General features: G+C 33.7%; 1 protein-coding gene across 2 annotated transcripts in view; it reads right to left on the reverse strand.

Annotated features, from left to right (window-relative positions):
- Positions 1-27,270, reverse strand: part of NEK7 (NIMA related kinase 7) — a 157,441-nt gene that overhangs the window by 24,509 nt on the left and 105,662 nt on the right. For both annotated transcript variants that reach the window (XM_002809656.5, XM_054523686.2), the window contains 2 exons: positions 13,868-13,976; positions 12,873-12,980 (listed from right to left, as the gene is read on the reverse strand). In XM_002809656.5, coding sequence (XP_002809702.2) covers positions 12,873-12,980; positions 13,868-13,976 — 217 coding nt within the window. The remainder of the gene's footprint in view (positions 1-12,872; positions 12,981-13,867; positions 13,977-27,270) is intronic.

The following is a 27,270-nucleotide window of genomic DNA, read 5'->3' on the forward strand; positions in this document are numbered from 1 at the left end:
TTCACACCAATAATCAAAGCACTATATTCAAAGGCAGGAGTCAGTTTGCCAAAAGAATAAAGTTATAACCTAATAGTTATGTGTGGAAACTATACTAAGCTAAAGGTGAAAACATCATGTACCATGACCCATGATATCCTACCCATATCGGAATCCATTTTTACTAATCATGCATAGCCCTAGTCAGACTGGATGAAAGAAAAGTATTTATGAAAGTGATGAAGAAACGTTAAAAAAAAAGTATGCAAACAGAAGGATAAGAAACTTAAATAAAATACGAACTATTAATATACGAAAATTAATGAGACAAACTTTAAGACATAAATTATTTAATTGTAGCATTTACTTTGAAGACAAACAGGTAAATATGCCAATTTCTATAGTGTCAGAAAAGCAAAGAACTTTGGAAAACAGCTAGGTTTAAAGAATCTGTATTATTACTGTGTAAAATAAACACAAGCTATCTAGCTTTGGGAGTTCTAACTACTTCCACCTGTAGTTTGCATAAGTGACACCAATTATTGGAAATATTTACACATTCTCTCCATTTAAGGAAGGATGGTAGGTACAGTTGGAATAATAAACGGGCTCTGCTCCTGGTTTCAGGACATAAAGCAAGTGACTGGCAGTGAGGAATGTGCAGAGAGAGGATTCACGGAATCCACAGGGGGGCAACTGAAAACACTGAGGCTTGAAGGTTCAGAGTTTACCAAAAGCAAAGGTAATTTTAACCAGTAGCTCTGGGAAACCTGCTGATACATTAGGGGTTTGATATGAGTGTGAAAGATTGATGATAAGGAAAAAGAAGAACAAATGCTAGCATTTTACAGAGATTAGCCCCAGCATAACACCTTAACTGCAACACAAACTGAACTCAAGGACGACCCAAGTGAAGGGAGCAGAGGAAAAGAATGATTAGGAATTCTACTAAGCTAAACTTAAAATATAAAAAATGTTAATGTACAAAAATCCTTTTTCAGTGAGCTGCTGGAGGTCACTGCAAAAAGTTAGACACTCAGTTAACACTGATACTTTAAATTTAGATACTGATTCTTAATATTATAAATAACAAGCCTCTTTATATTAAATAAGCATGCTTTATTTCAATATTTAAACTACATATATTCGTTAGTATATATTAAAATGTAAAGCTAAGGATGCTACTCACCTCTTTGATCAACAAATTTCCAACAGTCATTATATAAGATGAGTAACTTTGTATTCTGCACTATAATTATTAATAGGGTAAATTCATAATTCACTAGGGAACACAGGCCTAAGAGGGAGGTTCTACTGTCTCCTGACATGCTTCCTCATATGCCCCTCCGTTCTGGACAAGGACTCTTACGCTGACTGACACTGAGCAAAGAGGTTCAGCCCCATCATGTAAACTGATTCGTCCTTACCTCTCTCTATCTAGCAAAGAGGCCTAAAAGTTTAAGTGCTCAGGAAAATTTGCAGTACATTTAAATGCAGTGATACGTTTTCAACATTTCAAAATTAATGAAGATATAATTATTTCCAAAAACCTTTTTCAGAGATTCATGACAGCTGTGTCTACAATTACTGTTGCCTCAAGAATGTTGTGACTTCTTTTAACAGCTGTACAAGAAAAGAGAGTTATGGAGTGATATGATTAGACATTAAAATGATCATGCGAATTACTGTCCTATGTATTGAGAAGCTTGAAGACTACAGCACATGTAATTCCACTTATCTTTCAAGAATTTATGATTGTAGGTAAAATGAAAGTACATTTTGCAATAGCAGATACTTATGCCACTTTAACCTTCGGACATGAATAAAAGTAGGAAATGGATGATAACATTATAAAAAACAGAGGCTGACATTAGAGGAAAACTGGTAACAACTAAAAATCTTACCTGACCTTTCTTTATTCTATATTAATATTACATTAAAATATACTAAGGCAGTCATCCATATGTAAAAATCCCTTTCATTACATTGACTTATTCTAGCTATATGAGAAAAGTTTTATATGGTATATACTCCATAAACAATAAATATATTCTAATCTTTATCCTGAATAAAATGAAGACTGATATTTAGAAGTTCTGTAATATGTTTAAGAGAACCAACAAGTTCTGCTAACATGTTGCTATTATGGAAGATATCACTAAGTTAATAATTTTCATCAGAGCAGGTTATATACAGAATATTTAGCTAACATTTTAGCACTGTAATCTCTGCAAAGATTTGAATGAAAAAAGAAAACAGAATGACTGAAGCATCTTCATATGCGGTTAGCTTTGGATTGCTTTTTTGTGTGTTTTTTAAACAAGGGAGGCAGCACAAAACCAGTGAAAGATAAATCTCTTTCACATCTTACATTTGCCACTAACTAGTTAGGACCATTTAACTTCTCTTTTTATTTCCTTCCCTCATCTGTAAGATAAAGTGATGAGAAAGACAAGCTGATCTCTGAGGTCCCTTTTGCTGTCAAATTCTGTAGCACTTATAGAAACTCTACAAAAATCCATCTGGAAAACAAAATGGAAAAAAAAATAGTCCTTTTTAAACTATTACTTAGGACAGCTGAGTGAGAGTGTTTTAAGTCAGAGAGTACAAACAAACGAACTGAGTTTAGAAATATAGTTTCTTTCTCTTAGAATCAGAGCAAACTACAGAAAAGAAAGCTTTGAATATTCCTTGTTGGGAAAATTAAAAGGAAACAAGTCATCTTACACCCCAGTTTGATATAAACACACACACACACACACACACACACACACACACACACACACACACTTCAGGGAATAGGACTTAATTTCCATTCTTTCCTTCATACTCATGAGTCAGCCCAGGAATTATGTTGGCAGACAGAATGGAGAGAGACCAAATTTATTTCATTGTAAGTAGTATTAACTGAGGTCAATATAGAATGGCTGAGTAGGAGATCAATATTTCTTCTGCAAAAGACATTTATAAAATAAAATTTGTCATCTTTGAAGTGCAACCGATAACATTTAAGAGCTTTAATAACGCTGAGGAAAAACACCTAAGCATATTTTATAGTTATTGTTGCTGTGCTCCAGGCCCTGTGTTCAGTGCATTCTATGCATTATCTTGCTGACTTTTAACAAAAGTTTACCATGCCCTGTTGCACGGCATACACAATTCTAGGTCCTGTGGTGGCAGAAGTAAACAGGACAAATCCTTGATCTTGTGGGGCTCACAGTCCAGTGAAAACGGGGACTATTATAAGGTAGTTTTATGAGATGTTTCAACTATTATACTGCTTGAGAGAGAAGGCTTAGGGAAGTTGGTCGGGTAACTTGCCAAAGATCATAAAACTGGTAAGCTGTAGACCTGGAATTCAAACCCAAGTAGTTCTTGTCTCTTGCATTTAAGCAGATGGTTATTTCACTATAACTGACCACTGTGAAATACAACTGAAAAAAAATCTGTATCTTTCCAAATTAAGAAGCAGAGAAATCTTCTAAAAGTCACAGCATGTACATAAGAAAAACCAGGAATAAGGGCCCAGGTTCAATGGGCCACATGTGAAAATTATGCTACTCTGCAGCTACGCTGATTTAAATAAATACCTGTTATGGCGGCTGGGAGGTTAAACGTGCACAGTTTAAAATTAGATAACAGCTTCTTACCAGAGCAATTACTTAAGTCAAGAAGGGATTGAAAGTTAAAAATAAATCAGTGAAAGCAGCCTATAGTACTGACTGAACATATGCTGCCTTTACAGCTCTAAACCACCCTGAACAACAAAGGGGAATAAGCCAAACAAAGATCTATCGAGAGGTGCTAGGAAAGGTGTGGGAAAAACAAGTATGTGACCACAGGTGGCACCTGGCACCAAAAATGAAACTGTTTTAATGCCTGGTTCAAGAACACTAATTTTCTAAGTTGAAATCAGAGGATCTATCACACTTGGAAATAGTGTGGGGAACACGAATTGTACACTCAAGAGACTCTAGTGTGAAAATTCTGATATTGAGCTTGAATGATGGCCATGCATTTACTCTGCTGGCAATATTACAAAATCAAAGAACCATTTGTCTCACTGAGAAAGGTAAACAGGAGTTCAAGCAATCCTATAACAAAAACAAAAACAAGAACATAATTTCCTCCCAAGAGGTTTCAAATATTTGTTTAGCACAAGGATCAATATCAGAGAGTTTTAGTTGGCTTTTTTTTTTTAAAAGCAAAAATCTATCTCATTTTTAGGATGTACAACAAGCGCACACAAGTAAACTCACACACAAACATGCAGTAAGCTAACAATGAAAGAAAATGATTTGTGTATAAATTTTTATTAAGCCAAGTGTGGCATTTTCTCCCTTGAAAAGTAAATGTAAATTACAATGCAATAAAGTACCTATAAAGACCTATAATAAAAATGTGAAAATCTAAAGTCAAAATATCTCTTCAAAAAAGAAAATATTTATTTTCAGTAAATGTAAACTTCCTCTAATTTTGGAACCTCTTCCACAGAACCTCTCTAGCTTTTTTTTGTTTGTTTGTTTTCGTTTTTGTTTTGAGACGGAGTCTTGCTCTGTTGCCCACGCTGGAGTGCAGTGGCACGATCCACACCCGGCTAATCTTTTGTATTTTTAGTAGATATGGGGTTTCACAGTGTTAGCCAGGATGGTCTCGATCTCTTGGCCTCGTGATCCACCCGCCTCGGCCTCCCAAAGTGCTGGGATTACAGGTGTGAGCCACCGCGCCCAGCCTAGAACCTCTCTAGCTTTTAAACAATTTCACCTAATTATGCTTTAGAGGAGGATACCAATGTCTCCCCAGCTGTCGCGTCTATTAAAATGTCTATTAAATTAGTCTATTAAAATGGCGTTACAGGCAGAAATTTTGCCTCCATGATCTTCGCCTCTTGGTGCTATACCTGTTTATGTTACGGTAGTGGCAAGAGACTTTGCAGCCATAAAGGTTGAAGACTTTATAATACGAAGATTACCCTAGATTATCAGTAAGAGATGCAACAGAAGGGGCAGGGGAGATTCAAAGTGAGAGGGACTCTCCACCACTGCTAACTTTTAAAAGGGAGGAAGGAAGCCAGGAGCCAAGGAATGAGGGCAGCCTCTAGAAGCTGGGAATGGCCCTCAGCTCACGGCCAGTGAGGAAACAAGCACCTCAGTCCTACAAAACCAAAAAACTGAATTCTGCCATAATCTAAATAGACAAGAAATGAACTGAACCTCCAGAAGTCCTGCAATCCTACAGATACCTTGATGTTAGCCTGGTCAGAGTCATATTGGACTTCTGACCTACAGAACTGAAAAATAATACGTTTCTGTTGTTTTAAGCCACTAAGTTTTTGGTAATGTGTTAGGGCAGCAATTGAAAATAAATACAAACGTGTTAATGATTCATGCATTGAGTGGGAGAATGAAACACTCAATTCTATGTGGTATGGACCTACCTCACACCAAGAATTATGTAAGGACCGAGGGGGTAAGAGAAAAATGCTTATGGTTCAAAAAAAAAAAAAATGTTTGACCTCTAAAAGCTCACTGGATCATTTTGGGATGGTGTTTTTTTTTTTTTTGTGAGGGGTGGCGGAGCAGGAGAAGCCAATACCTTCCCCAAAAGAAGAAGAATATGGTTAATAACGCAATGTATACAGGTTAAAATTATGGTCTTTTGTAATTTAAATGAACTCTGGCTTGGTCACTAACTGACAGAAATCTAAACTTGATAATCATACCTATCTCAAGGAGATGCAGAATAGAAATCAGTTAATGTGCTACATGGCACTTAGTCCATATGAGTATTTGAAGTTTGATAAGTAACTATTTTTTATTATAAATGTTTTAAATTGACCAAAATAAGCTCTTATCAAAAGCAAGTCCAGCAGGGATAACTGCAGATTTACTGATCCAGAGAAAAGTCACCAGGGATCAATAATCCAGTGAACCTCATGAATCTTTCTGGATTTAAAGATAATTTCTCTGCTTAGAATTTTCCAATTTAGAAAGATGTAAATTTCCTAACGGCTCACTCTTCATTCACCACTACCACCCATTTCCATTAAGAGAGTTAATTACCCTTTGGTTGCAATAGCTACAAATATGTCACAAAAATAAACAAGTAGAAAAAGGATACAAGCAGTATTTTTTAAAAAAAATTGAAATTAGGTATTTTTCCTCTATCTCAAAGCCATGAACAATACTCATATTCATTATTTCTGATTCTCCTCTTCCTGAACAAATAGGAGAATTACATTTCCCTGTCCCTTTGAGATACTCATTGCCATGAGATCTGTTTTGGCCAATGAAATGTGAATGGAAGTAATCTGTTACATTCAAGCAGAAGGGCTTAATTAAGAGCCAGTAAGTGATTCTCCATGCTCTCTTCCCCTCATGGGATTACAAAAATGTATGTCGATATGAAGATAACACAAGACTGAAGCTGCCTGGAATGCCAAGTCACCACATGAAGGGACGTCAGCTACCTTAAAGACCAACAAAGGTCTACAACTCACTGTGGGTGACAAAAGATTAGAACATACTTCATTGCTAAGCAATTGAGGCTTTTTTGTATTGCTTCTTCTTGCAGCATAATCTAACCTATACTTACTGATATACTCAGTCAGATTCACCCTTTATGTGTGTAGTCTGTCTCTAAGCTTCATTCATTTAATCAATATTTATTGAGTATCTATTATGAGCAATCCCCTCTTCTAGGTATCTAGGATACATGAGGGAACCAAATACACAAAGATCTCTGTCCTCATAAAACACATTTAGCTGGGAGAGACAATACATACAAAGCATAATAAGTAAATTACACGGCATGTCAGAAGATACTAAGTCCTAAGGAAAAAAGAAAAAAGAAAATAGGGTAAGGTTTAGGAGTTCTAGGGATGGAGTGGGAGTGAAGCGGGGGCAGTCAGGTTCAGTTTTAAATAGAGTGATCTCAGTTTTCTCACCTGCAACACTCAATGTACCTACAACACTGAGGAACAGAGGAGAAAACGTGCTTTAAAATGCTCAGAAATTTTTAAATGCTATACAGTACTCGTATTCATTGCCATTGCTGTTATTGTTAATATTTAGTAGCAACAGAGGATTCTCCTGGGTCACTATTATAGGAAATAAGGGAAGTTTGATATGATTTGCCTAGAAATAGTATATATTTGGAATATATAAAATTGTTCTGATATTCTGTTTATATGTTTAAATATTCAATGATTAAGATACTTAATCTCTTAGTAAGCTGCCTCTGGGTCAGAATGTTTTTATTTGCTGAAAGGAGACCTCAGAGTAACTTAAGAAACAGAAATATACCAAAAGTATATTTTGCCTCATACGATATGAGAAAATTTATTACTTGATTGCCATGTTCCAATTTTACAAGTTTTGGTGAAATTTTAGCTTTCAGTATAAAATAGCCACTTCTTTAGAAATATCAGCTAAAGTTAAGGGTGGACAGATGGCCATGAAGACAGATTTTGATATCCTAGAGGCCTATTTCCTGTTTACTTCTGAATCTTGGAGCAGCAAAAGTAGTCAATTCTAGGAGAGAGAGCAAACTATGTCTTCATATGTAGGCTCCTAAGCGATGTGACAAAGCCAAATATAGTATTTCTAGATCTAATAACAACAAATCAGAAAACAGTATAAAGAAAGAAAAAATGTCACAAGGAACTGACATAATGAAAAAACAGACTGCATGCGAGAGTAAACCCAGACTAGGAAGCCACAGACCTACTCACTATCTTCTAGCTGTTTACCTTTCTCTGCTTCGTTTTCTCAACTTTAGAATACGAACAGCTCATGTGCATAGTTCACATGTATGTGTAAGGATTTTAGAGAGTTGAATGATTTGCAAACTGTAAAGAACTATGATAAATGTTATTATATCCCTCCAGAAGCACAAGAAGCTGTGTAAATGAGTAATTTATGATTGAGCAATTAAACAGGCCAGATAACAAGTCTGGAGAATGTCCAAAAGTAGGTAGAAAATGGGAATTAGCATTTAAGTAAATGAAACAGCATGAAGGCGCTGCAGACCTAGACCAATGTTTTCCAAATTGTGGGTCATACAACCCATTAATGAGTTGTGAAATCAATTTAGTGGGCTGTAATCAGTGTGATTTCTAGTGAAATAAAATAGAACAGACAATATCAGAATGTAATGCAGTTGCATCATTGTCAAGAAATTTGAAAGCCACTGACCTACACGATTAGGAAGCTTAAGAAAGTTGTGACCTCATCATAAATTTTAAAGATGTAGATATAGACAATAAGTTTCTTAACATATTTTTATAAGTTTGACAAATAATAAGGCAAAATTCATAAGTGTGTATATATATAACATATATATATAAAATATCCTACAATTAGTCTCCCTAGCCACACCTCCATCCAAATTAATACAAAAACAACAAATGAAAATCTTCCCTAACATAACTTCGTGTAAAAACAAAAGTGAAGGTGGGAGGAGGATAAGGAGACCAAAAAAAACCAAACAACTCTTTAGATCACAGATCATGGGCAGTGTAAACATTCTGTTCTATGGGCTAATGAGTTCCAGTGTGGTGTACTCTGCTCAGTTCTGGGTAGCACATACTAAGGGTACTCTGAGAGGAAAAGATGCAGACTCGCAGGACACAGAAGACCCTGAAGATAGGAGACTACACTGGGCATGCTTAGCCCAAAGAAGAACGAAGGAGGCTCGTGGCTGCTGTCTTCAACCCAGATCACATCACTCTCCTCATTACATTTAACCTTGGGAAAGCTTGCCACTGCACTTAGAATAAAACGTGAATTGCTCCGACATCCAGCCCTGTCTTTTCTTCACTCAGTTCCAGCAGACAGAGCTCATCCTGTATCCACCTTTTGTATGAAATGCTCTTCAGTCTACCTGGGACATTATTTCATAGCTGCCCCTTTTATATCCTTTACATCTCAGTTTAAATATCACCTTCTCAGTGGGGACTTGCCCCACCTCACTCTCTCCAAATTAGTTCCCCAACTGGCCATTTTCTGTCATATCACTAATAATTCACCCTAGTTTTTTGTTTGCTTCATTATCTATTTCCTCCCACCATAAGGTAAGCTCCCTGAGGACACGGACTTGTCTTGCTCAGGCTACATTCCTTGTCTCTAGAATAGCACCTGCATATAACAGGTATGAAAACTATTTTTTGAATCAATCAGTTCAGGGAGAATAAATAAATAAATTGTACCTGGAGAACTCCTTCTCCACTTCCCCCTTTCTTTCTCTGCATCTCCATCACTTCACCACCACCACAAGCAATTGAACATTTATATAGTTCATTACAGTGTTAAGAAAACACTTGCATTCATTATATTATTCGGTCAGGGACTGTTTAGGAGTTAAGGGACAACATAGGATGGTTACTACCTGCATTTCTAGTTTTATAAATCCAGACACTGAGTTTTAGAAAAGCTAATACATGGCTTGATAAAGGTCCTACAGAGCATGCAAATCCCAAATTCTTCCCAAAGCATCATGCTTTTTCTCATGTTCACAAGAAAGCAAGAGGAAAAACATGGCTGGCATATCATGAGCTGGGGAGATACAGTCAGTCAATAATCAGAGTGGAAAGTTAGAGGACACCAAACTGTAAAGGGCGCTGAATGCCAGGCCAAGGACCTTGCATGACATTCTTCAGGCAACAAGGAACCAAGGAGGATTTTGAGGAAAGTAACATAATCAGATAGTGTCTTTGAGGAAGATAACTCTAGTGGAAACATACAGAATGGATTATGAAGAAAAATATCAGAAACAAAAGAGGGTAATTTCTTAGTCCAAATGTGAAGTAATTATCCAGTAAGGACGAGGGAACGGAAAGTAGAGATATTTTGAGACAATGTATGTGGTGGTAGCAGGGAGGAAGCAGAAAAACAAGTGAAGACCTGTTAGGATATTTTTCTGTTTTGAAGATCTAAACATAGTTTGAACATGCAGCAATATCAGATTTAGTATTTGTAATTTTCAATCCTTATATTAAAGGAATTACTACTATGCTATGTTGTCATACTTTTAAGAACTGGTTCTGAAAACTAATTGGAAATGTGACCACCTATACAACTTTATTTGCTACAGAAGACAGAACTACAGGTTTTATCGTATGTTGATTTATTATGGAATGAAAAGATACAAATAAGAGACACAAAATGAATAGACAATTGAAAATGCAAAGACTTGCCAATCTCTTAAGGACTGTTAAATACAAAATAGTTTTGGAAGTGCACAATCCTATTAATGAATTAAAATAAGTTAAAATCGTATCTTGATTTTTCAACAAAAATATATTTTGAAAATATAAATGCATAAGACATTTTTAAAATCCTATATATCTTTGCATTTAAAAATTAAATTCCTGAAAATACCTCCTTTCCAAAGTTAAAAGAAATTTGGCTCCAGTACAAACTTTGCTTAAAGTAAACTTACTCAGATTTTTCTTTATGAACTACATAGAGATTTCATTTATTTATAGTTTCACTGAAATTTATACCTGCTCTATGGATGAATCATGACCTATAGATTGTATCCTCAGTAAAATTAAAAAATGAATCAACATACAATAAAATCTATAGTTCTACTGTGTTTTCTATAAGCAAAATAAATTTGCATAAGTCACCACAATTTCAATTACTTTTCAGTGCTGACTCTGAGAAAAAAACTTAAATTTGCTCTTAAAAATATATGACAACATAGCAGAGTAATACTTTTCCAAAAGTAAAAATTAGGGTCAATTTGTCATCAAGAATGTCTGTCAGGATTTCTATCCTTGCTATTTTATACATATTGTATGTTAGCAAAGAATTTTTTTTGATTCTTCTAAGTAGGATTTTTATGGGGTCCAAAGAGCCTTAGTAGACCGGAGTCCAAATTTTAATTATTTGTATTCAATGCACTATGCTTAGTGAACTTTAGTTTTAAACAATCAAAATCTTCAGTTCACAGAGAAGACAAGGGATAAAGGAAATTTTCTTATTTTAAGGAGGTATTTTTTCTCAAAATAATATGTAAAACAAAAAATACTTGTGAAAAAAATTATATTCTATGATTCATCCATTAAGAAAACAGTCTCATTTCTATTTTTTCACTGCTGTATTTCAGGTATGTCTTAGAATGCTTAGTAATTATGGGCATGAGCATATGTTTATTTATAATGTGTATATATACACACATTATATATATATAACAATATATTATACATTATATAAATATACATAATGTATATATATTATGTATATATAATTACATGACCCTAGGTGAGTTGATTTTGATAAAACTTGGTAAGAGAAATTCATAATGAATTATTAAATCTATTAAAATTAATTTTACTCTATAATTTCTACTAGCATATCACCTCAATTTGGAGATACATATATGTTCTTAAATTCTGTTTAGAACTTTTACAAGAGGCAGTATCAGGCAAACCAAACAAAACGGTTAAGAAGTGGGTTTCATATAATAATGCTGGATCCTTCGGACTGGACTACAGCAGGCTCAGAGATAGTCTGCAAAGCAGCATGTAAACAACATATGTGTGTGCATGAGCATGGGCATGTGCAGGTGTGTGTGTGTGTAATTGTAGCCTGGCATTTCTAACTAAACTAGAATGCTTTTATGACATTCTTCTATGCAGATGAGTAATATAAAGTGAAAACATGCTATCTACTAGTGATAAATGGCACTGGCTTGGAACAGTCTAAGGTTTTCTCTATAGAACTCCTCCACTCTTTGTATTGCATGTATTGTAACTTCCCCAATAAAACTTTATTAAAGTGCTGGGCAAACTTATGCATTTCTTATGGAATTTCATGTCAAATTTCTTTATTCAGGAAAAATTACAACGCTCTATGAAAATAAATGTGAAGTGAAAGGAGAAAAAAACTATGTTATTCAGCATCACTGTGAAATTTCATTTTCCCAAAATACTTGACAAAATTGAAATCCTGTTAAAAATGCAAAGCATTATCTTTCTAACACTCTTGAAATTAGGATACAATATTTTGTAATTCAGCAAATATTAATTGAGTACCTACTTACGTTTTAGGTACTGTTTTAGAAATATAGAAAAATTCGATGACAGGTTCAAGGCCACACAGAACCTTAGGTAACAAAGCCAGAAAAACTTAAAAACTCTAGTCAACTAATTCAGATGCTCATTTCACTACTTTGTTATTTAGTATAACTCATTTATTCCTCATCAGCCCATTTAAAAGGTTTTTATTTCATATCTCAAAACAATTTTATTAAAAAAAAGGCTTTCAATGAAATTACGACACCAAAGATGAGCACCACTAAATTAAAGCCAACTTATTTTTAACATAACTTTTACTTAATTCTGATTGTCACCATTCGATCTAAGTCCTGTATTTACAAGGAGAATATATGATTTGAGGAGTTTTAAGATAAGCCCTATCACTCCTTTAAAGTTATTCAATTTAAAAATGATCTCTTTTAGTAATTTCTATTAATTCTAAACAACACTCACAACCATATATTTTATTTTAATAAATAAAAATTTACAAACTACTATTGTATTTTTAAATGGTCAGGTGAAGTCTTCTTCCAAGAGACAGCTTAATCACCATATTATCTATTATTAAATGTAGAATAAAAGGACTTTTCTATGACAATAGTTAAACCAGATTTATCAGCATTTTTTTTTTAACTCAGTGTCTGCCTGAGGTCAAGTTAACAGAAGTATCCAACTTCATATTAGAGGAAACCTTACACCTAATAGAGAGTTGCAGGCATCTGTTCAGGACCTGGTGATTTTTTAAATAGTTTTATTAAGAATGTAAGAGCTGGCATGTAATTGGTACACCTCTTATCTTTTAATCACACATACACAAAGTAACTGAATGAAATTATATTGCGTCTCTTACCTAAAGAATGTGCAGCTGTGGTTTTTGAGCTGAAAAACCGGCCAAGCCCAAGATCTCCAAGTTTTACCACCCCAGTGGCTGTAATGAACACATTAGCTGGTTTTATATCTGTGAATAAATGAAGGGATCAGGTAAAAGATGACAAACATTTTAGAAATTTTAAAGGAATTAACAACTACGTTTCGTGATAGAATTTAAAATTTATTTTAATCATGAAAGTTTGAATTATGAACCAATTAGTTTATTTTGAATAATTCTGACAGATCCTAATACCTAGAAGTTCTCGATTCTCTGATAGACAGCTAATCATCAATGTAGCATGATGAACATGATTATTAATTTCTATCTCAAATGCATTTTGTTTTCCATTTTCAAAAAACCTGTGAAATTCAAAGCACAAAATACACGTGTCCTTTTGATACCAATTTTAAATAAAATATCTTACTAAAAATTAACTTACTGGTAGATTTGCATAAAATATAAAATCATGACAACACTATAAAGCACATAATTATTTACTTAGATGGCTTTAAAAATCTTAATTGCATAAATGAATTGTATTAAAATTTTTCACACTTCAGTATCAGTGGATCAATTACTTATTGATGTAACGTTAACACACTCTGCTTAACCACTTGACTGAAAAGAATGCTGAGCTAATACTGAATATTAAAAATCTAAGTGGTTATGATACACATTGTTTATCTGAAGAAACAAAAAACTCTTCCTTATATATATTTGGTTGCTGTCTTGTCTTTACCAACAGCATCTTACTGGTTAGTAAGATGCTCAAAAGAGTCAAGCAGAAGATTAATTTACATTCTTATTTAAAACCTAGTAGTGCTTTATTTAAAGGTTTAACATTCTAGCATAATTATAATTTGAAAATAATTACCTGAAAAAGTATGGTATTATGTACTGACTTGAAGACATTTACTTTGAAGAACTTATATCACTTAAAACAAGATTAAAAGTTCTTAATGATTTTATCTTACCTCTATGCATGACTCTTCGAGAATGCATGTGTTCCAACGCACTGCAAAGCTGAACAAAATACTTCCAAACAGTTCTTTCAGGAATTAGCCTCTTTTGCTTCTTAAAATGCTTTTTGAAAATTAAAAATAAGAATTATAAAAACTAAAATTTCTCAAGATTGGATTCTGATAAGCAAAAATCCATAAGTCAGAAAAACACCTAATTTTATCTACCATTATCAGCTAAAAAGCATATGATCTTTATACTGAAATGATTCCAAGAATTTTATCTGACATAATGGCTTAAGTTTTTTCCTATTATAACTAAGGTTAGTGGAAACTGTGTAACAGTACGTTTTTGTGATGTCCCACTATTTCAAAAAATTAACATCTATATAAAACAATTTCTTGTCTTAAAAGGAAGATGTCAAATTTGATTTTAAGAAGAGCCAGAACAAAAAAGTCTAGATACCTGTAGGTAATTATGTTCATTAAAAGACAATTCTTCTCCTGGCAGAAGGTTTCACTACAGAATTCCTTTTAAATATTGAACCACCCTGGTGATTTGAAATATCACAATTTATTAAAAATTAAATAAATAAAAGGAATTTATGTAGAAAGTTTTCATGAATATTTCTACTGCACAATGCAAGTCAAACTTGTACTTTGCTTTGAATGAATGAAACTAAACTCCATGGAAGAAAAACCTTACAGGAATGCCCAGGCAAAAATCTGACAGCACCAATAGGCTACTTAGGAGAGGGGTCCTTGCACATAAGAGGGCAAATACTACAACAACTGTAAAACCAGAGGTACCTATTTATGCTCATTTTTTCTACAATAAATCTGCTAGAAGACTATACTAATAATATACTACTTCAAGGACAAAGTTCTTAGCTTCATAAGACTTAAAAAGATTCAACACATAAAAATTATTTTTCAAAAACAAAATGCAACTGATTTCCCATTTAACAATACCTATAAATGACCAACATGAATATTGCATTTTAATAGGTTTCCATAAAATTTTCTAATAATTTTAACTGTTTTAAAATATATATAGATATTAAAATTTAAATATGTACTTTAATGCAATTTACCCAAAGACATTTTGAGAAGTCCAACTAAATTGATTTTTTGTTATTGAATATGGAGGAACTATACTTGAGAAAATTCTAAAACAGCTACCTTTCAGTTTTTACACCTGTGACCAGCTGAGGGCAGGCTGAATGGAAAAACAGCACAAGGAAATCTGCTGATATCCCTACTTCATACTTAGCAAAAAATTATATCTACTGTCTCATATGTACTCAAGGTATGTACCAAAGTATAAATCTTTAAGGAAAAGCTAATAATCTTAGGTTAATCTTTCTTATAACACATACTACAGAAATAAATTTATTAGCAATTTCAGTAACATTACATCCCAAAGAATAAATAACAATTAGATGACCAGGTAATTAAAAAGCAAATCAGTGTCTTACTAAAATGTTAGAAACCTCCCATATCATGTTTCAATACTAAGTCTTTTTAATTGCAGACTGTGTCAACATCAGTTTTCATTCAAAGGGGGCAATGCTACAAAATCAGTTCTTTACACATAATTTTCTTTCAGACTTGGAATGAGTCCAAATAAACCCTGTATATGTGCTCTCCCTGATGCTGGATTAGCATATCAGAGGACTGTTTGATGTCAACAGGAAGATGGGGACCAGGTTTCTTTTCATTCAAAAATAAATATACCACATCATGTGCGTATGAGACCATGAAAACAAATTTTTATGCTTTAATACAGATTTTGAAATCATAATTATAATGTAGTTGGCAGTTTACTTTTTAAATACCATTATAAAAAAGAAATCAAATCTAAAAGAAAAGGCATAATTTAAAAATTGCCCCCAAATCGCACAATAGGGAAGACGTTACCGGACCAAGATAATCTGATTATTTTCATGTTTTTCTATTCTTTGAGACTGTAACTTACAAGTTAAACCTGACGACAATAAGCTGAATTCAATATACTACTACTCAGAATGACCTGGTCTAAGAGTTAAGTATCCAAATTAGTTACAGGCCTTTGAAGAATAACATGAATTTGATTTTTTCATAAAATAAAGGCAGTTTCATTATGCCATCAGTATCTCTCATTATTTTTAATGTGTGTGTTTAAACATACGTGGTTTTTAAACCATTCCTTAAGTATAGGGTTTTTTGGGTTTTGTTTTTTTTTGTTTTTTGAGAAAACCAACACTTAAAATGAGAAAAGCCTGTCTGTTCTGATGGTGGCACTGTTGGCTATCTCTTAAAAGAGGATGAACAGCAAAAAGGGAATGAAAATTCGAACTCTTTTTACTATGGGTAAAATGTATATTAGCACTACAAAGCAGGAACTTCCATAAAGCCAAAGAATTTAAAAAAAGAAAGAACAACCTTCTCTTAAAATTTATTCTAATAAACACATATCTTTTTAAAAGTTAATCATCTAGCCAAAGAGCATTATTGTTTGAAAATCCTGTTTCCCTTGAAAAAAGGCAGCCCTATATAAATGTTTAGCTCTGATTAAAAACAAAAAATCTAATGCCAACATGTAAAAAGTAAAAATGTACATATATTTGTTACATAGTAAGTTTTTAATATAGCAATAAATAATGTAACCAATACATCTAAAAGTTGGTAGCAATATAAATATTTATAAGAAAATGAAAGAATATGTGACAGGGCGCTTTTACAATATTTACGCTACGAAATAGAATTGCAACTTTTTTATAGTTGAAAATAAAGTATCCAAAAATTTATGGGCAGGCAAAAATAAACACCCAGATATACCTGATCACTTGGACATAATTTTGTTTAGTCTTATTTTTTTTTAAGTAGGCTAGTCTTTTCTTTACGCAAATCTTGAAATACTATTTACTTTAAAAGCAATTTTTCCACTTTTATCAAAATTATTCAAATAAATACTGGATATTATTCAAATAGAAAAATCAGATGTGACAAAAAGCTAATCAATTTACATATAAAAGTATGTACATACAAACAACAGATTATATTATTTCTGACTTATGTGTAAGAAGATTACCAGCATTTCACTTAGGTGAAATTCAGCATATCTGGTAAAACCCATCTGCATCACCATCTAAGTGATTTATATTAATATAAAAAGGGCTATAGCTGATCCAAGCTGTTTCCTTTCAAAGATTTTGGGAAAACAGTCACATCTTAATAGACACACTCTTTTTAAAATTATTAATCTCCAAACATCCCACTACAAATTAAATGACCAAGACCAAATCCAATTATATAGTGGACACTGAATATCTAAGTATCATTTTTGAACTCCATTGGGTAACTTGGTTCCTGCATTCTAGACATTACAACTCCCAGTAGAATATACACTGCTTATTTCTGAGTTATATAATTCTAATATTCTTCCTCAAGAAATCTCAGGAAGAGCTTCAGTAATATTACCCAGCATAACCTCATCAACAGAGAAAGAACAGAAAATGATCTTATTTTACAAAAAAATTACTATTCTCTGTGGCATATCAAAACATTTAAGCATACAGTTTGACATGTTAATCTTTAAAAAAGAAAATTTCAGGCAAAATATCTGGAACTATCAGGGTCAGCTTCATGGGCAGGAAACCTGTGTTATGCAGGTCTGGCACTTGGTTTAAAGCTCTGTTACTGCCATCTTACAAATTTTTAATTTTTAACAAAGGGACTTGCAATTGTGTAGCCAACCCAGGGAATCATACACTAAGCATCCTTTAGAAATGTACTGCTGTGGTTAAAAAAAATAAAAAACAAAACAAAACAAAAATGCAATCCTGGTGTGCAAGGTGTTTTTGAAGAGGATTAGGAAAAATGTTAATTAAATGATGAGAAATAATGAAGTTATAAGAGAACTAGAATTACAGGCACCAGCTGCTCTCCATTTCTTCCAAGTATCTAGTAAGAGGAAGTAAGTGATTTATGTTAAATATAAGGAAGCATTTCCTGCTTGGAGTGTTGTCAAATGTTTAAATGTGCCACTAACACAATCCATATCCATCTTATAATAACAGACCTGATTATAAGGTTTGACAGTAACTGGTTGTGTGACCTTGAACAAGCCATTTAACCTTGATGGGTCTCAGCTTCCTCACTCTATTATAAACAGAGTTTGGAGATGATCTATGACGTCTCCACCACTTCTAAAATACAATCTGTGGGTCTACAGTCTTAGTTTCAAATAAAACAGAAATAATAAGTGTCTGTTTGGCACATTTCATACTTAAAAATAATAGTTTCTTGATATGCCTTATCCTTCATATATCCAATTAGTAAAAACAAAGCAACAACAAAAAACCTCAGGGATCCCTATTGGTCCATTTAATACTACAAAAGGTCTTAACATGAGATGACAAGTAGTTAGAGTTCTTTGTTATAAGCTTGTAATTAGGTCAAACATTTACCATCAGAGGGGATGTTAAGTTCCCAAACACAGCACTGTAATTATAATGCAATTTTATAAGGCTATATTTTGTCATGGTTATTTCAAAGAATTAATGCACAGAGACTGGGTGATGAAAAAGATAGAATGCTTCTGGAAGTATAATGGACAGTTCTAAGTGTGACTTTTATCATTTATTAATCTTTCTATGGAAACATTTTTCTTTGGAAGGCATAATGAGGTATCAACAAACTAAACTTCACAAATATTTGCTATACACAATTGTGGGAAATTATATAAAATTAAAATTTTGGTATGTAACACTAATTTACAGTGCATAAGTATTTTCTCTCTTGGCACAATGAATAAAATTCAGATACCTTAAGTTGCATTAGAAGGTGTAAAGTAGGATGGGCCTGACAGTCATGAGATCACTGAGAATACTTATCACTAGCATCTCATTTTATCTTCTTATCCAAGGTCTACTAGTCTTTGTCTTTTCCTGTAATGCTGGAAAATCTATTAAGAGTGCTAAGCTGTTTTCAAATTATAATAGAATATAAATATAATCAATTCATTCCCAAAAGTTAAAATTGTGCAGGTTATTAATGCAAGCCAAAAATATATTACATCTTAGGGTAGAAAATGTGAAACAAAATATTTTTCGTGAGCAATTACACCTTGAGGGAAAAAAACCTCTTAAATTATTTAGCAAACAAGAAAACTAAGTACCCATAAAGTCAAAAAACTTCCCCAAAACAGTTGCCTCCTGAAAACTGGTACATCAATATCAAGGCAACTTATTTAGAATATTAAAAAACTAAAAGATCAACAATAAAAACACACGAATGCATCAGAATTACTACAAAGAATGGTCCCTGCATTGCTGCCATGTGAATAATTCTTAAGAGAAGTTTCCACATTACTAAAACTGACGAGAAAATACTTGGAAATACTTAAAATGTTTTCTCTATTGCATCAGAGTACTAGTGATAGATAAAGTGAGATTAAAAAGAACAGTCAGTCAGTCTTCGAGGAGAAAAAGAAGGTCACAAAGATAAACAGAAATATTTCCCTCTTTAATAAATTCTTTCTTGCTATGTTATACTAGACAACAGTAAGAGAGGTGAAGAGATATTTTAATTTTCATAATGAACAAAGAAAACACAGCAGAACAGTAAAAGTATCTCAATTGAAATCTAAAGGAGAGAAATTAAGATGCTTAACATAATGGTGTCTGTATCCCTTGTCTTTACTTAAGTGTCTAAAACTACTGCTCATGATGGTATTACATGGTTTACAAAAGGGAGCTTTATATCACTATCATCTTCAAATGTAAGGAGCAATAAGCTCCTTCAAAATTATCTTCAATTTTTTCCAAGCAAACAGAGTTCAAAGTTCATACATCACCTTTTATTTATGCTCACAGAATTAAATAATGGTAATTTCATGGTATAAAGTGTTCAATTTTCTAAAATCTCTAAGTTCTATACTGCTTCGACTTCAAACTACTTAAGTATCAAGGAAAACCCAAGTGATATTTTATCAGTAACATTGCTCTTAAAAAAATAATTATATATAACACACCTACATATACATACCATATGTAGACATAAATTTATACAGATATAGACACATAGATGTACATATATCATGTATAGGTACCTAAGTAAATGTATCTATGTGTGTGTGTGTATATATATATCTAAAATATATATTTTTAATTTATATATATGTATAAAATAATATTCAATCCTGTGTAGTTTTTTCAGATAGTGCTACTAACTTGCAACCTTAGGACTTCAGAATAATTCTAAAATGAAATATAAGACAGGTGACGATCTTATACAAAAGACTTAGTGGGAAACTGCATTTGGAATCACTGACAGTTCTCATAATTGTCTGACATGGGCTATACACTTTGTCCAGATGCTGAAATGGAAAGTGTAGGTATCCTGGTAAACAATAAATCAGAGTTATCAAAGAGAGATGGGACTGCTGGGAAACCTTTATTGCTTTAAGGATCCAAAGGCCAAGAGTGTAAAAGACATTTCAAAGTGATTTTATTTCCAATACAACCTCTACATTTGGATAAGGACATATAAAAATGTGTCTGCAAATGTAAAAACAGCCAAACCAAGTAGGTGAACAAGATTTTTAAGTTATATTTGAAGATAACAGTTATCTCCAAAACATGGTTGACATTCTAGCTAATTTATTAATGTCTGTCATAAGCAGAATTCTAAGATGTACCTCACTCCCCCAAATTCTCAAGTCCTGTTGTATAATCCCATTCTCTTCAATGTGAGTAGGGCATGTGAATATCATGAATTACTCTTCCCATTTCATATGATGTTATATAGAAGAAGGGATTTTGCAGATGTAATTAAGGTCCCTAATCAGCTGACTTTTGAGTTAATCAAGAAGGACATTAGCATGGGTAGTCGTGACCTAATTGGGTGAGCCATTCAAAAAAGTCAAGAGAGATCTGAACCCAGAGAAACTCTCCTGCTGGTCTTAACGGAACACAATGGCAGGTTGTGGAGATGAATGGGGCAGAAAATGGCCAGCAGCCTCATGAGCCTAAGGATACCCCCAGTTGACAACCAGAAGGGAAGTAGGAACTTTAGCCATACAACTTCAAGGAACTGAATTCCCCAAAAACCAGTGAACATGGAGAAAGACCCTGAACCTCAGTGAGCTCACAGCCCCAGATGGCACCTTGATTTCAATTTTCTAAGACCTTCAGCAGAGAACCCACTAATCCTGACCCACAGGAATCTAGAGTTAATAAATTTGTGTTGCTTAAAGCTGCTAAATTTGTAGTAATTTGCTATGCAGCAATAAAAAATTAATACAAAATACAATTGTAAACACATGAAAAATCAATATGTAAAATTAATTTTATGTTTGTATAAAGAAAAAGAGTCTTAAGGCTCCTAGCAAATTTAGAAGGAATGACCTACAGGTGGTAACAAGGTAGAAAATACAAAGTCAGCAATCTAAGAAGATAGCCTATACCTAAATATCCTAGAAATAAGAAATGATGGTCTTATTTATTTATTTTGTGCAGTACCAAACTCCTGGCAGGAAACAGACATCCATTTAAATTATTTGTATTGCATATTTCACTAAAAAAATTTATAAAAATAATATTCATTTCCTCCTTAGCCACTGTGATATAGGTATGACATTCTCTTGGCAGATAACAAACCTCTGAGTTTCTTCTCAAAATATTAGGTTACATTTTGTTTTATTGCTAGTCTAGCAAAACAATTTTTAAAAATGTTATATTAAATACACACATTTATAGTTTCTTCTATTTGTCTCAAATTGATTTACCAATAGGTAGTTATAAATACAGGCACTTACAAATTAGTTCAATGAATGAAGTATATTTTGTGAAATGAACTATGAAAATTTAAAATATATTTTAGTAACATTTCTATTGACAACTTGAAATTTTAAAATCCTCTTATTTATATATTTTTGAGATTAATTTCCTCTACACTGGGTCTTCATCACCAAATATGTTTCTTGACATTAGAATAGTGAAATAACCAGTATAATAAGACATACTACAAAATGGAGCATGTATGTGTCCAATTTAACTACAATAAAGAAAATATATGGCATATGCAGCACAATTTAACTGAAATCTGTTTTGTAAGAGTCGATTTTCCTTTAAAATTCTGATTGCTGATAATGAAGAAATTATGATGAAAAATTCTAGATTTCCTTTTATCCTAAAACTCATCTGGGAAGTATTTCATCTGACCACAGCCTCAGGTATTCCTTTGTCACTAATTAGAGAAATACTGAATATTTCAACTATAAATTGCTTAATTATATTTGTCAGCCTGCTCTGAACCAATGAATTATTTACTTGTAAAAATCTTTGATGCAATGCTATCCAGAGGTTCATTTCTGGAATACAGACCAGAAGCTATATTTCCTCTTGTACCCCAATTAAGCTGAAGACTTGAGAGAATGAAATATATTGTTATGATGCACAATGATTTACAATATTACTCACTAAAAAGAAATGAATCATGTTCATTACAATTCAAGCATTCACTGCTGTCCTTTGTAAAGCTTTAAGGCACTGTTCTATTCCTTCACAAAAGAAGTTCCTACGATTTTTTTTTCCTGATATAATCTATTTTATAAAGAACTGCTTATAGAACTAATAAGCATGTTCAGAAAACAATTTTAGAATTTCTTAACTACCCAACCCCACTCCCGTAAAAAAATACACTGAATATCACAGCAACTCTCTATGAGACGAGAGCATAAAGCAGCAGGAAACTGCTGTGACAGTTATACAATCACCCATGTTATCTACTGAGCCCTGGAACAGAGAATTGTAATAGAAGTAAAACAACCAACTTCTATACATCTATTCACTACATATTTATTGAAGTTGGTGCTATGAGCTAGAAGCTGAAGATAGCCAGGCAAGCAAAGCCAGCATGGTCTTTGTGCTCAACAGAAATTTAAGTCTAATGGGAAATACAAACACCAATAAAATAATTACACACATGAATACATGATTATATTACTAAGTGCTATGTAGGAAGGGTACTCTGGGAGCACTTATACCATAAAGTACTCTATGAGTCAAAGGAAAACACTTGAGGAAGTGATACCTAAGTAAAGAACTGAAGTACAAGCAGAAATAAAGTCAGCCAAGAATGGAGAAGAAGAGCATCCCAGGTAAAATAAAATCACATTCAAGGAAATGAAAGGCCAATGTGCCACAGCAAGAGCAGGAGTCAGATTCCATAGCAAATATATGCTGAGCACAAGCTCTGTGCCAGGCACTGCTCTAGGCACTTGGGATATGTGAATACACAAAACGGACTCTGACCCTCTCTGAGGGAGCGTATCTTCTGTATCACACAAGGCTTGCTAAATCTTGCCAAACATTTTAGTCTTTACCCTTAAAGTGAAAACCTAGAAAGATTTGATTGAAAGGAAGTTTTTCTTTTTTCTTTGTTTCTCTCCCTTCTAACATCTTAAAGACCAGTGGAGAAACGGATTTAAGGAACGGGTGCTGGATGCTGGGAGACAAAAAGCTCTCGCTCTCTCCAAATGAGAGATGATAGGGAGAGAAATGGAAAGGGAGCTGGGTGGAGAAATTTGAAAGGCATTTAGAAGAAAAAATAAACAGAATCTGGTGAGATTGAAAAGAAGAGGTAAGGGAGAGTGAAATGTCAAAAAAAAGTCCTGGTTTCCAGAGTGCACAACTAGATAAACTGGTGCCAGGCCTCGAATTAGGGAACATGGGAGGATGTGTAGTCTGTAAGGAATTTGTTTACAGACATATTGAGCCATATAGAGTCAGAATTTTAAAGAGCGCTCCATGCTAAAGATAAAAAATTGGAAGTCAACAAGAGTATAGAGAGTAATTGAATCCATAGGTAAGAATGAGATCGGCTATAACGTAAGAACATAAGAAAAAAAAAAAAGTCAAGGACTGAAACTTAAAATTCCATCATTAAAGGCCAGGAAGAAGAGAATGAGTCAGTTAAGAAAAATGATAGTCTCTAGAGAGGTAGGAAGAAAATCAAGACATTGTGGGACTCAATAAGCCAGTGGAGGAGTGTTTTAGGAAGAGGAGTATGAAAAGCAGAGCCAAATGCTGCTGAGAAATCAAGCAGAATGAAGACTGGACAAAGTCCTCTGGCTTTCATGAGAGAGGTCATTGAAGAGCCATTACGTGTGGTAGGTTGGAAAGAGGGTCAGGATTAAGTGTCTGACTATGAAGGAAAAAAAAGAACTAGGGTAGTAATTGAAGGAAAAGGCAGGCAGAGGTGAGGGTGGTAGGACTTAAGAGGGTCTTCTGAGATCATCTTACTTAAAATAGCAACACACAGGCTGGACACAGTGGCTCACACCTGCAATCTCAGCACTTTGGGAGGCTGAGGCAGGTGGATCACCTGAGGTCAAAGTTCGAGATCACCCTGATCAATATGGTGAAACCCCATCTCTACTAAAAATACAAAAATTAGCCGGGTGTGGTGGTGCACACCTGTAGTCCTAGCTACTAGGGAGGTAGAGACAGGAGAATTGCTTGAACCTGGGAGGCAGAGGTTGCAGTGAGCCAAGATCGCACCACTACATTCCACCCTGGGCGACAGACTGAGATTCCATCTCAAAAAAATTAATTAAATAAATAAAATAAAATAGCAACACACCTCCTCCAAACTCCTTATTTAATTTTTCTTCATTGATTTATCAACATCTGGCACATAATATATTCTACTTGCTTTTAGAATTTTATTTGACTTCCCCACTGGAAAATAAGTTTCTTGAATGAATGAATGAATGGGGAACAAGCGTGTGTGCATGTATATACATGTAAATACGTTTAAAATAACAGTGACCTGAGCATATTTAAATGATGAGAGAAGGCACTCAGAAGTGCACAATGGTTATAAATCTAGGACTGGGAACAGATAATGATAGGAATTAAGATTTCTGAGAATACAGGCAGAGAAAGGATAGAGAACCCAGGTGGAGGGACACATAACAATCCCTCCTATCTAACAAGAATATGGTAACAGGAGAGAAGGAGGAGAGAACAGTAACAGACACAAGTAGGTCTAGCAGGTTCAGTCATGGGAAGGTAAGGGTGCTCCTGTCTAGTGACTTCTAAATACTCTGTAAAACTGGAGGAATAAAGTCAACTTTGAAGAGTAGAAAAGGGTAGATTTGTATGATGCAAGGACGCTAGAAGAAGAGTAGTGATCAGAGGTTTAAATGGAATAAAGAAAATGTGAATACCTATCAGATATCACACATGCATACAGGCACAGATGGATGGGTATGTGTGCATACATTTGTATATATGTCTTTAAAAAGTATATATATAAACATACTATATATTATATTACTTAACCATCATAACAACACTGTAAGACAGGTATTACTGACCCAATTTTATTGATGTAGAAACTGGCTCAATCATTAAGATTAAATAACTAGGACAACTGATTAAAATCCTTTAATTGCCATCTGAATTTACCAGTGTAGTTTCAGAGGTCGTGTTATAATCATCCCTTATAACCCACACTTTTCCTTTATATAACTTATTACAACTGCAGGTATATAGTTTTATATTAGTATTAGTTAAATGCCTGTTTCTCCCACTGGATAATGAGCTCCAAAAAGCCATGAACCATGTACCTGGCACATAGTAAATGTCTAATAAATGAAAAAATAAAATCTAGAGCTATTTTTTAAAAGCTACAAATTGGTATTAACTATTTAAGGGACTAATTTGGCAATAGCTATTATCATTTAAAATGTGCATACTCTTACTTAGCAATATTTATATGAATCTATGTGATAGAAACAGACAATAAAGTATGTATAGATATAGTTGTATTGATGTAGATGAGGCTTTGTACTTGAGATTTCTCTGTAGGAATAAAAAATGAAAACAATCCAATTATCTATTAACAAAGTAATAAAATAAATCGTGATGTGTCTGAGAAAGAATACATGTATTAGTATATATTCTTATATTTAAATGGGTATAAAGATAGTAAGTAAAGTTGGGAAGGTTTTATGCACATAAAGGTTAGAGGTTATTTCTGGGACATGGGAATGAGGGAGAAAAAGGAAGGACCATATAAATAAAATTGGGTCAGTAATACCGGTCATATAGTTTTATTATGATGGTTAAGTAATATAATATATAGTTATGTTTATATGTATACTTCTTAAAGACATATGTACTAATGTATGTACACATATCCATTCATCTATTTAAAGGCATATGTACTAATGTATGTACATATATCCAACCACATATCAATCTTTCCTACCTGGCCAGGAAATCAACTCTTTATCTACACTAAACAACACAGGAAGCCAGCGTGCTATAAGTTAGACTTGCAGGAAGCCAGACTGCTATCTCTAGTGACAATCTAGGAAGCTAAACAGTAACTTCCATAACAATTGATAAATAACTGACAACTTCCCTAATTTTGTTCCTGCCTCTAACTAGGACCAACCAGAGAAAGCCAAATACGTACTCCTAACTAATCACAAGGAAGTCCTGTTTCTAGTCAGCCGGTCTATAGCTTCTCTACGTCAGCAGCCTCCCATCAGGGCATACCCAAAGGCTTCCCTTTTCTTCCCTCTATAAACCTTTCATTCCTTTGCTTGCTTTTAATTCTCTGCCAAGATGCAAGTGATGATTGGCTGACTCCCTTGCTACAGCAGGCTCGAATAAATAGCTTTTGTTTTTCTCATTCGGTTATTCTTGTTTGTTTCTATATGGTTCAACTTGTCTTCCATAGTAACAGAAGTTTAGCTGGGCACATGGCCAGCTGAATGAAGACTTTCTTTTCCGGCCTTCCTTGCAGCTAGATAGGTTCATGAGACTACATTCTGGCCAAGGGAATGAAGTTGAAAATGTTGTGTGACAGGCAGCACTCAGGAATGTGCTTTAAGATAAAGCCAGCATGTACTCTTTGTCCCTTCAAGCCTAGTGTGACTTGATAAGCTAGAAATAGGCTGGGTCTCTAAAATACTCTTGATAGAGCAGAGCTACCATACTAGCCCCAGACTTTTATGTGACAGAGAAATAATAACAATAACAATAATAATAGCAGCAGCAGATAAATTTACATAGCCTTACAATGTGTGAGGCATTCTTCTAAGCTCTTAATTAATACTAATTAATTCAATCATTACAACAATCCTATAAAGTAGGTTCTATTATTACTGTGTTTTTTAGAAAATGTGACACAGAGAAGTAACTGGCCCAAGGACAAAAAGTTTTTAAGCTACTATTATTTAAGGGTTTCTATTAATTGCAGCTGAACTTAAACCAAATTAATATGCCCTTAGAAAAGAAGGTTAAACAACTTAATTATATTAATTATGAATTAATATGCCCTTAGAAAAGAAGGTTAAACAACTTTTATGTGGGGTTGATATCCAAGGTCTGACTGCAAATCCCACTTTCTTTGAT

Source organism: Pongo abelii, chromosome 1, assembly GCF_028885655.2.
Source record: "Pongo abelii isolate AG06213 chromosome 1, NHGRI_mPonAbe1-v2.0_pri, whole genome shotgun sequence".
Classification (NCBI taxonomy): Eukaryota; Metazoa; Chordata; class Mammalia; order Primates; family Hominidae; genus Pongo; species Pongo abelii.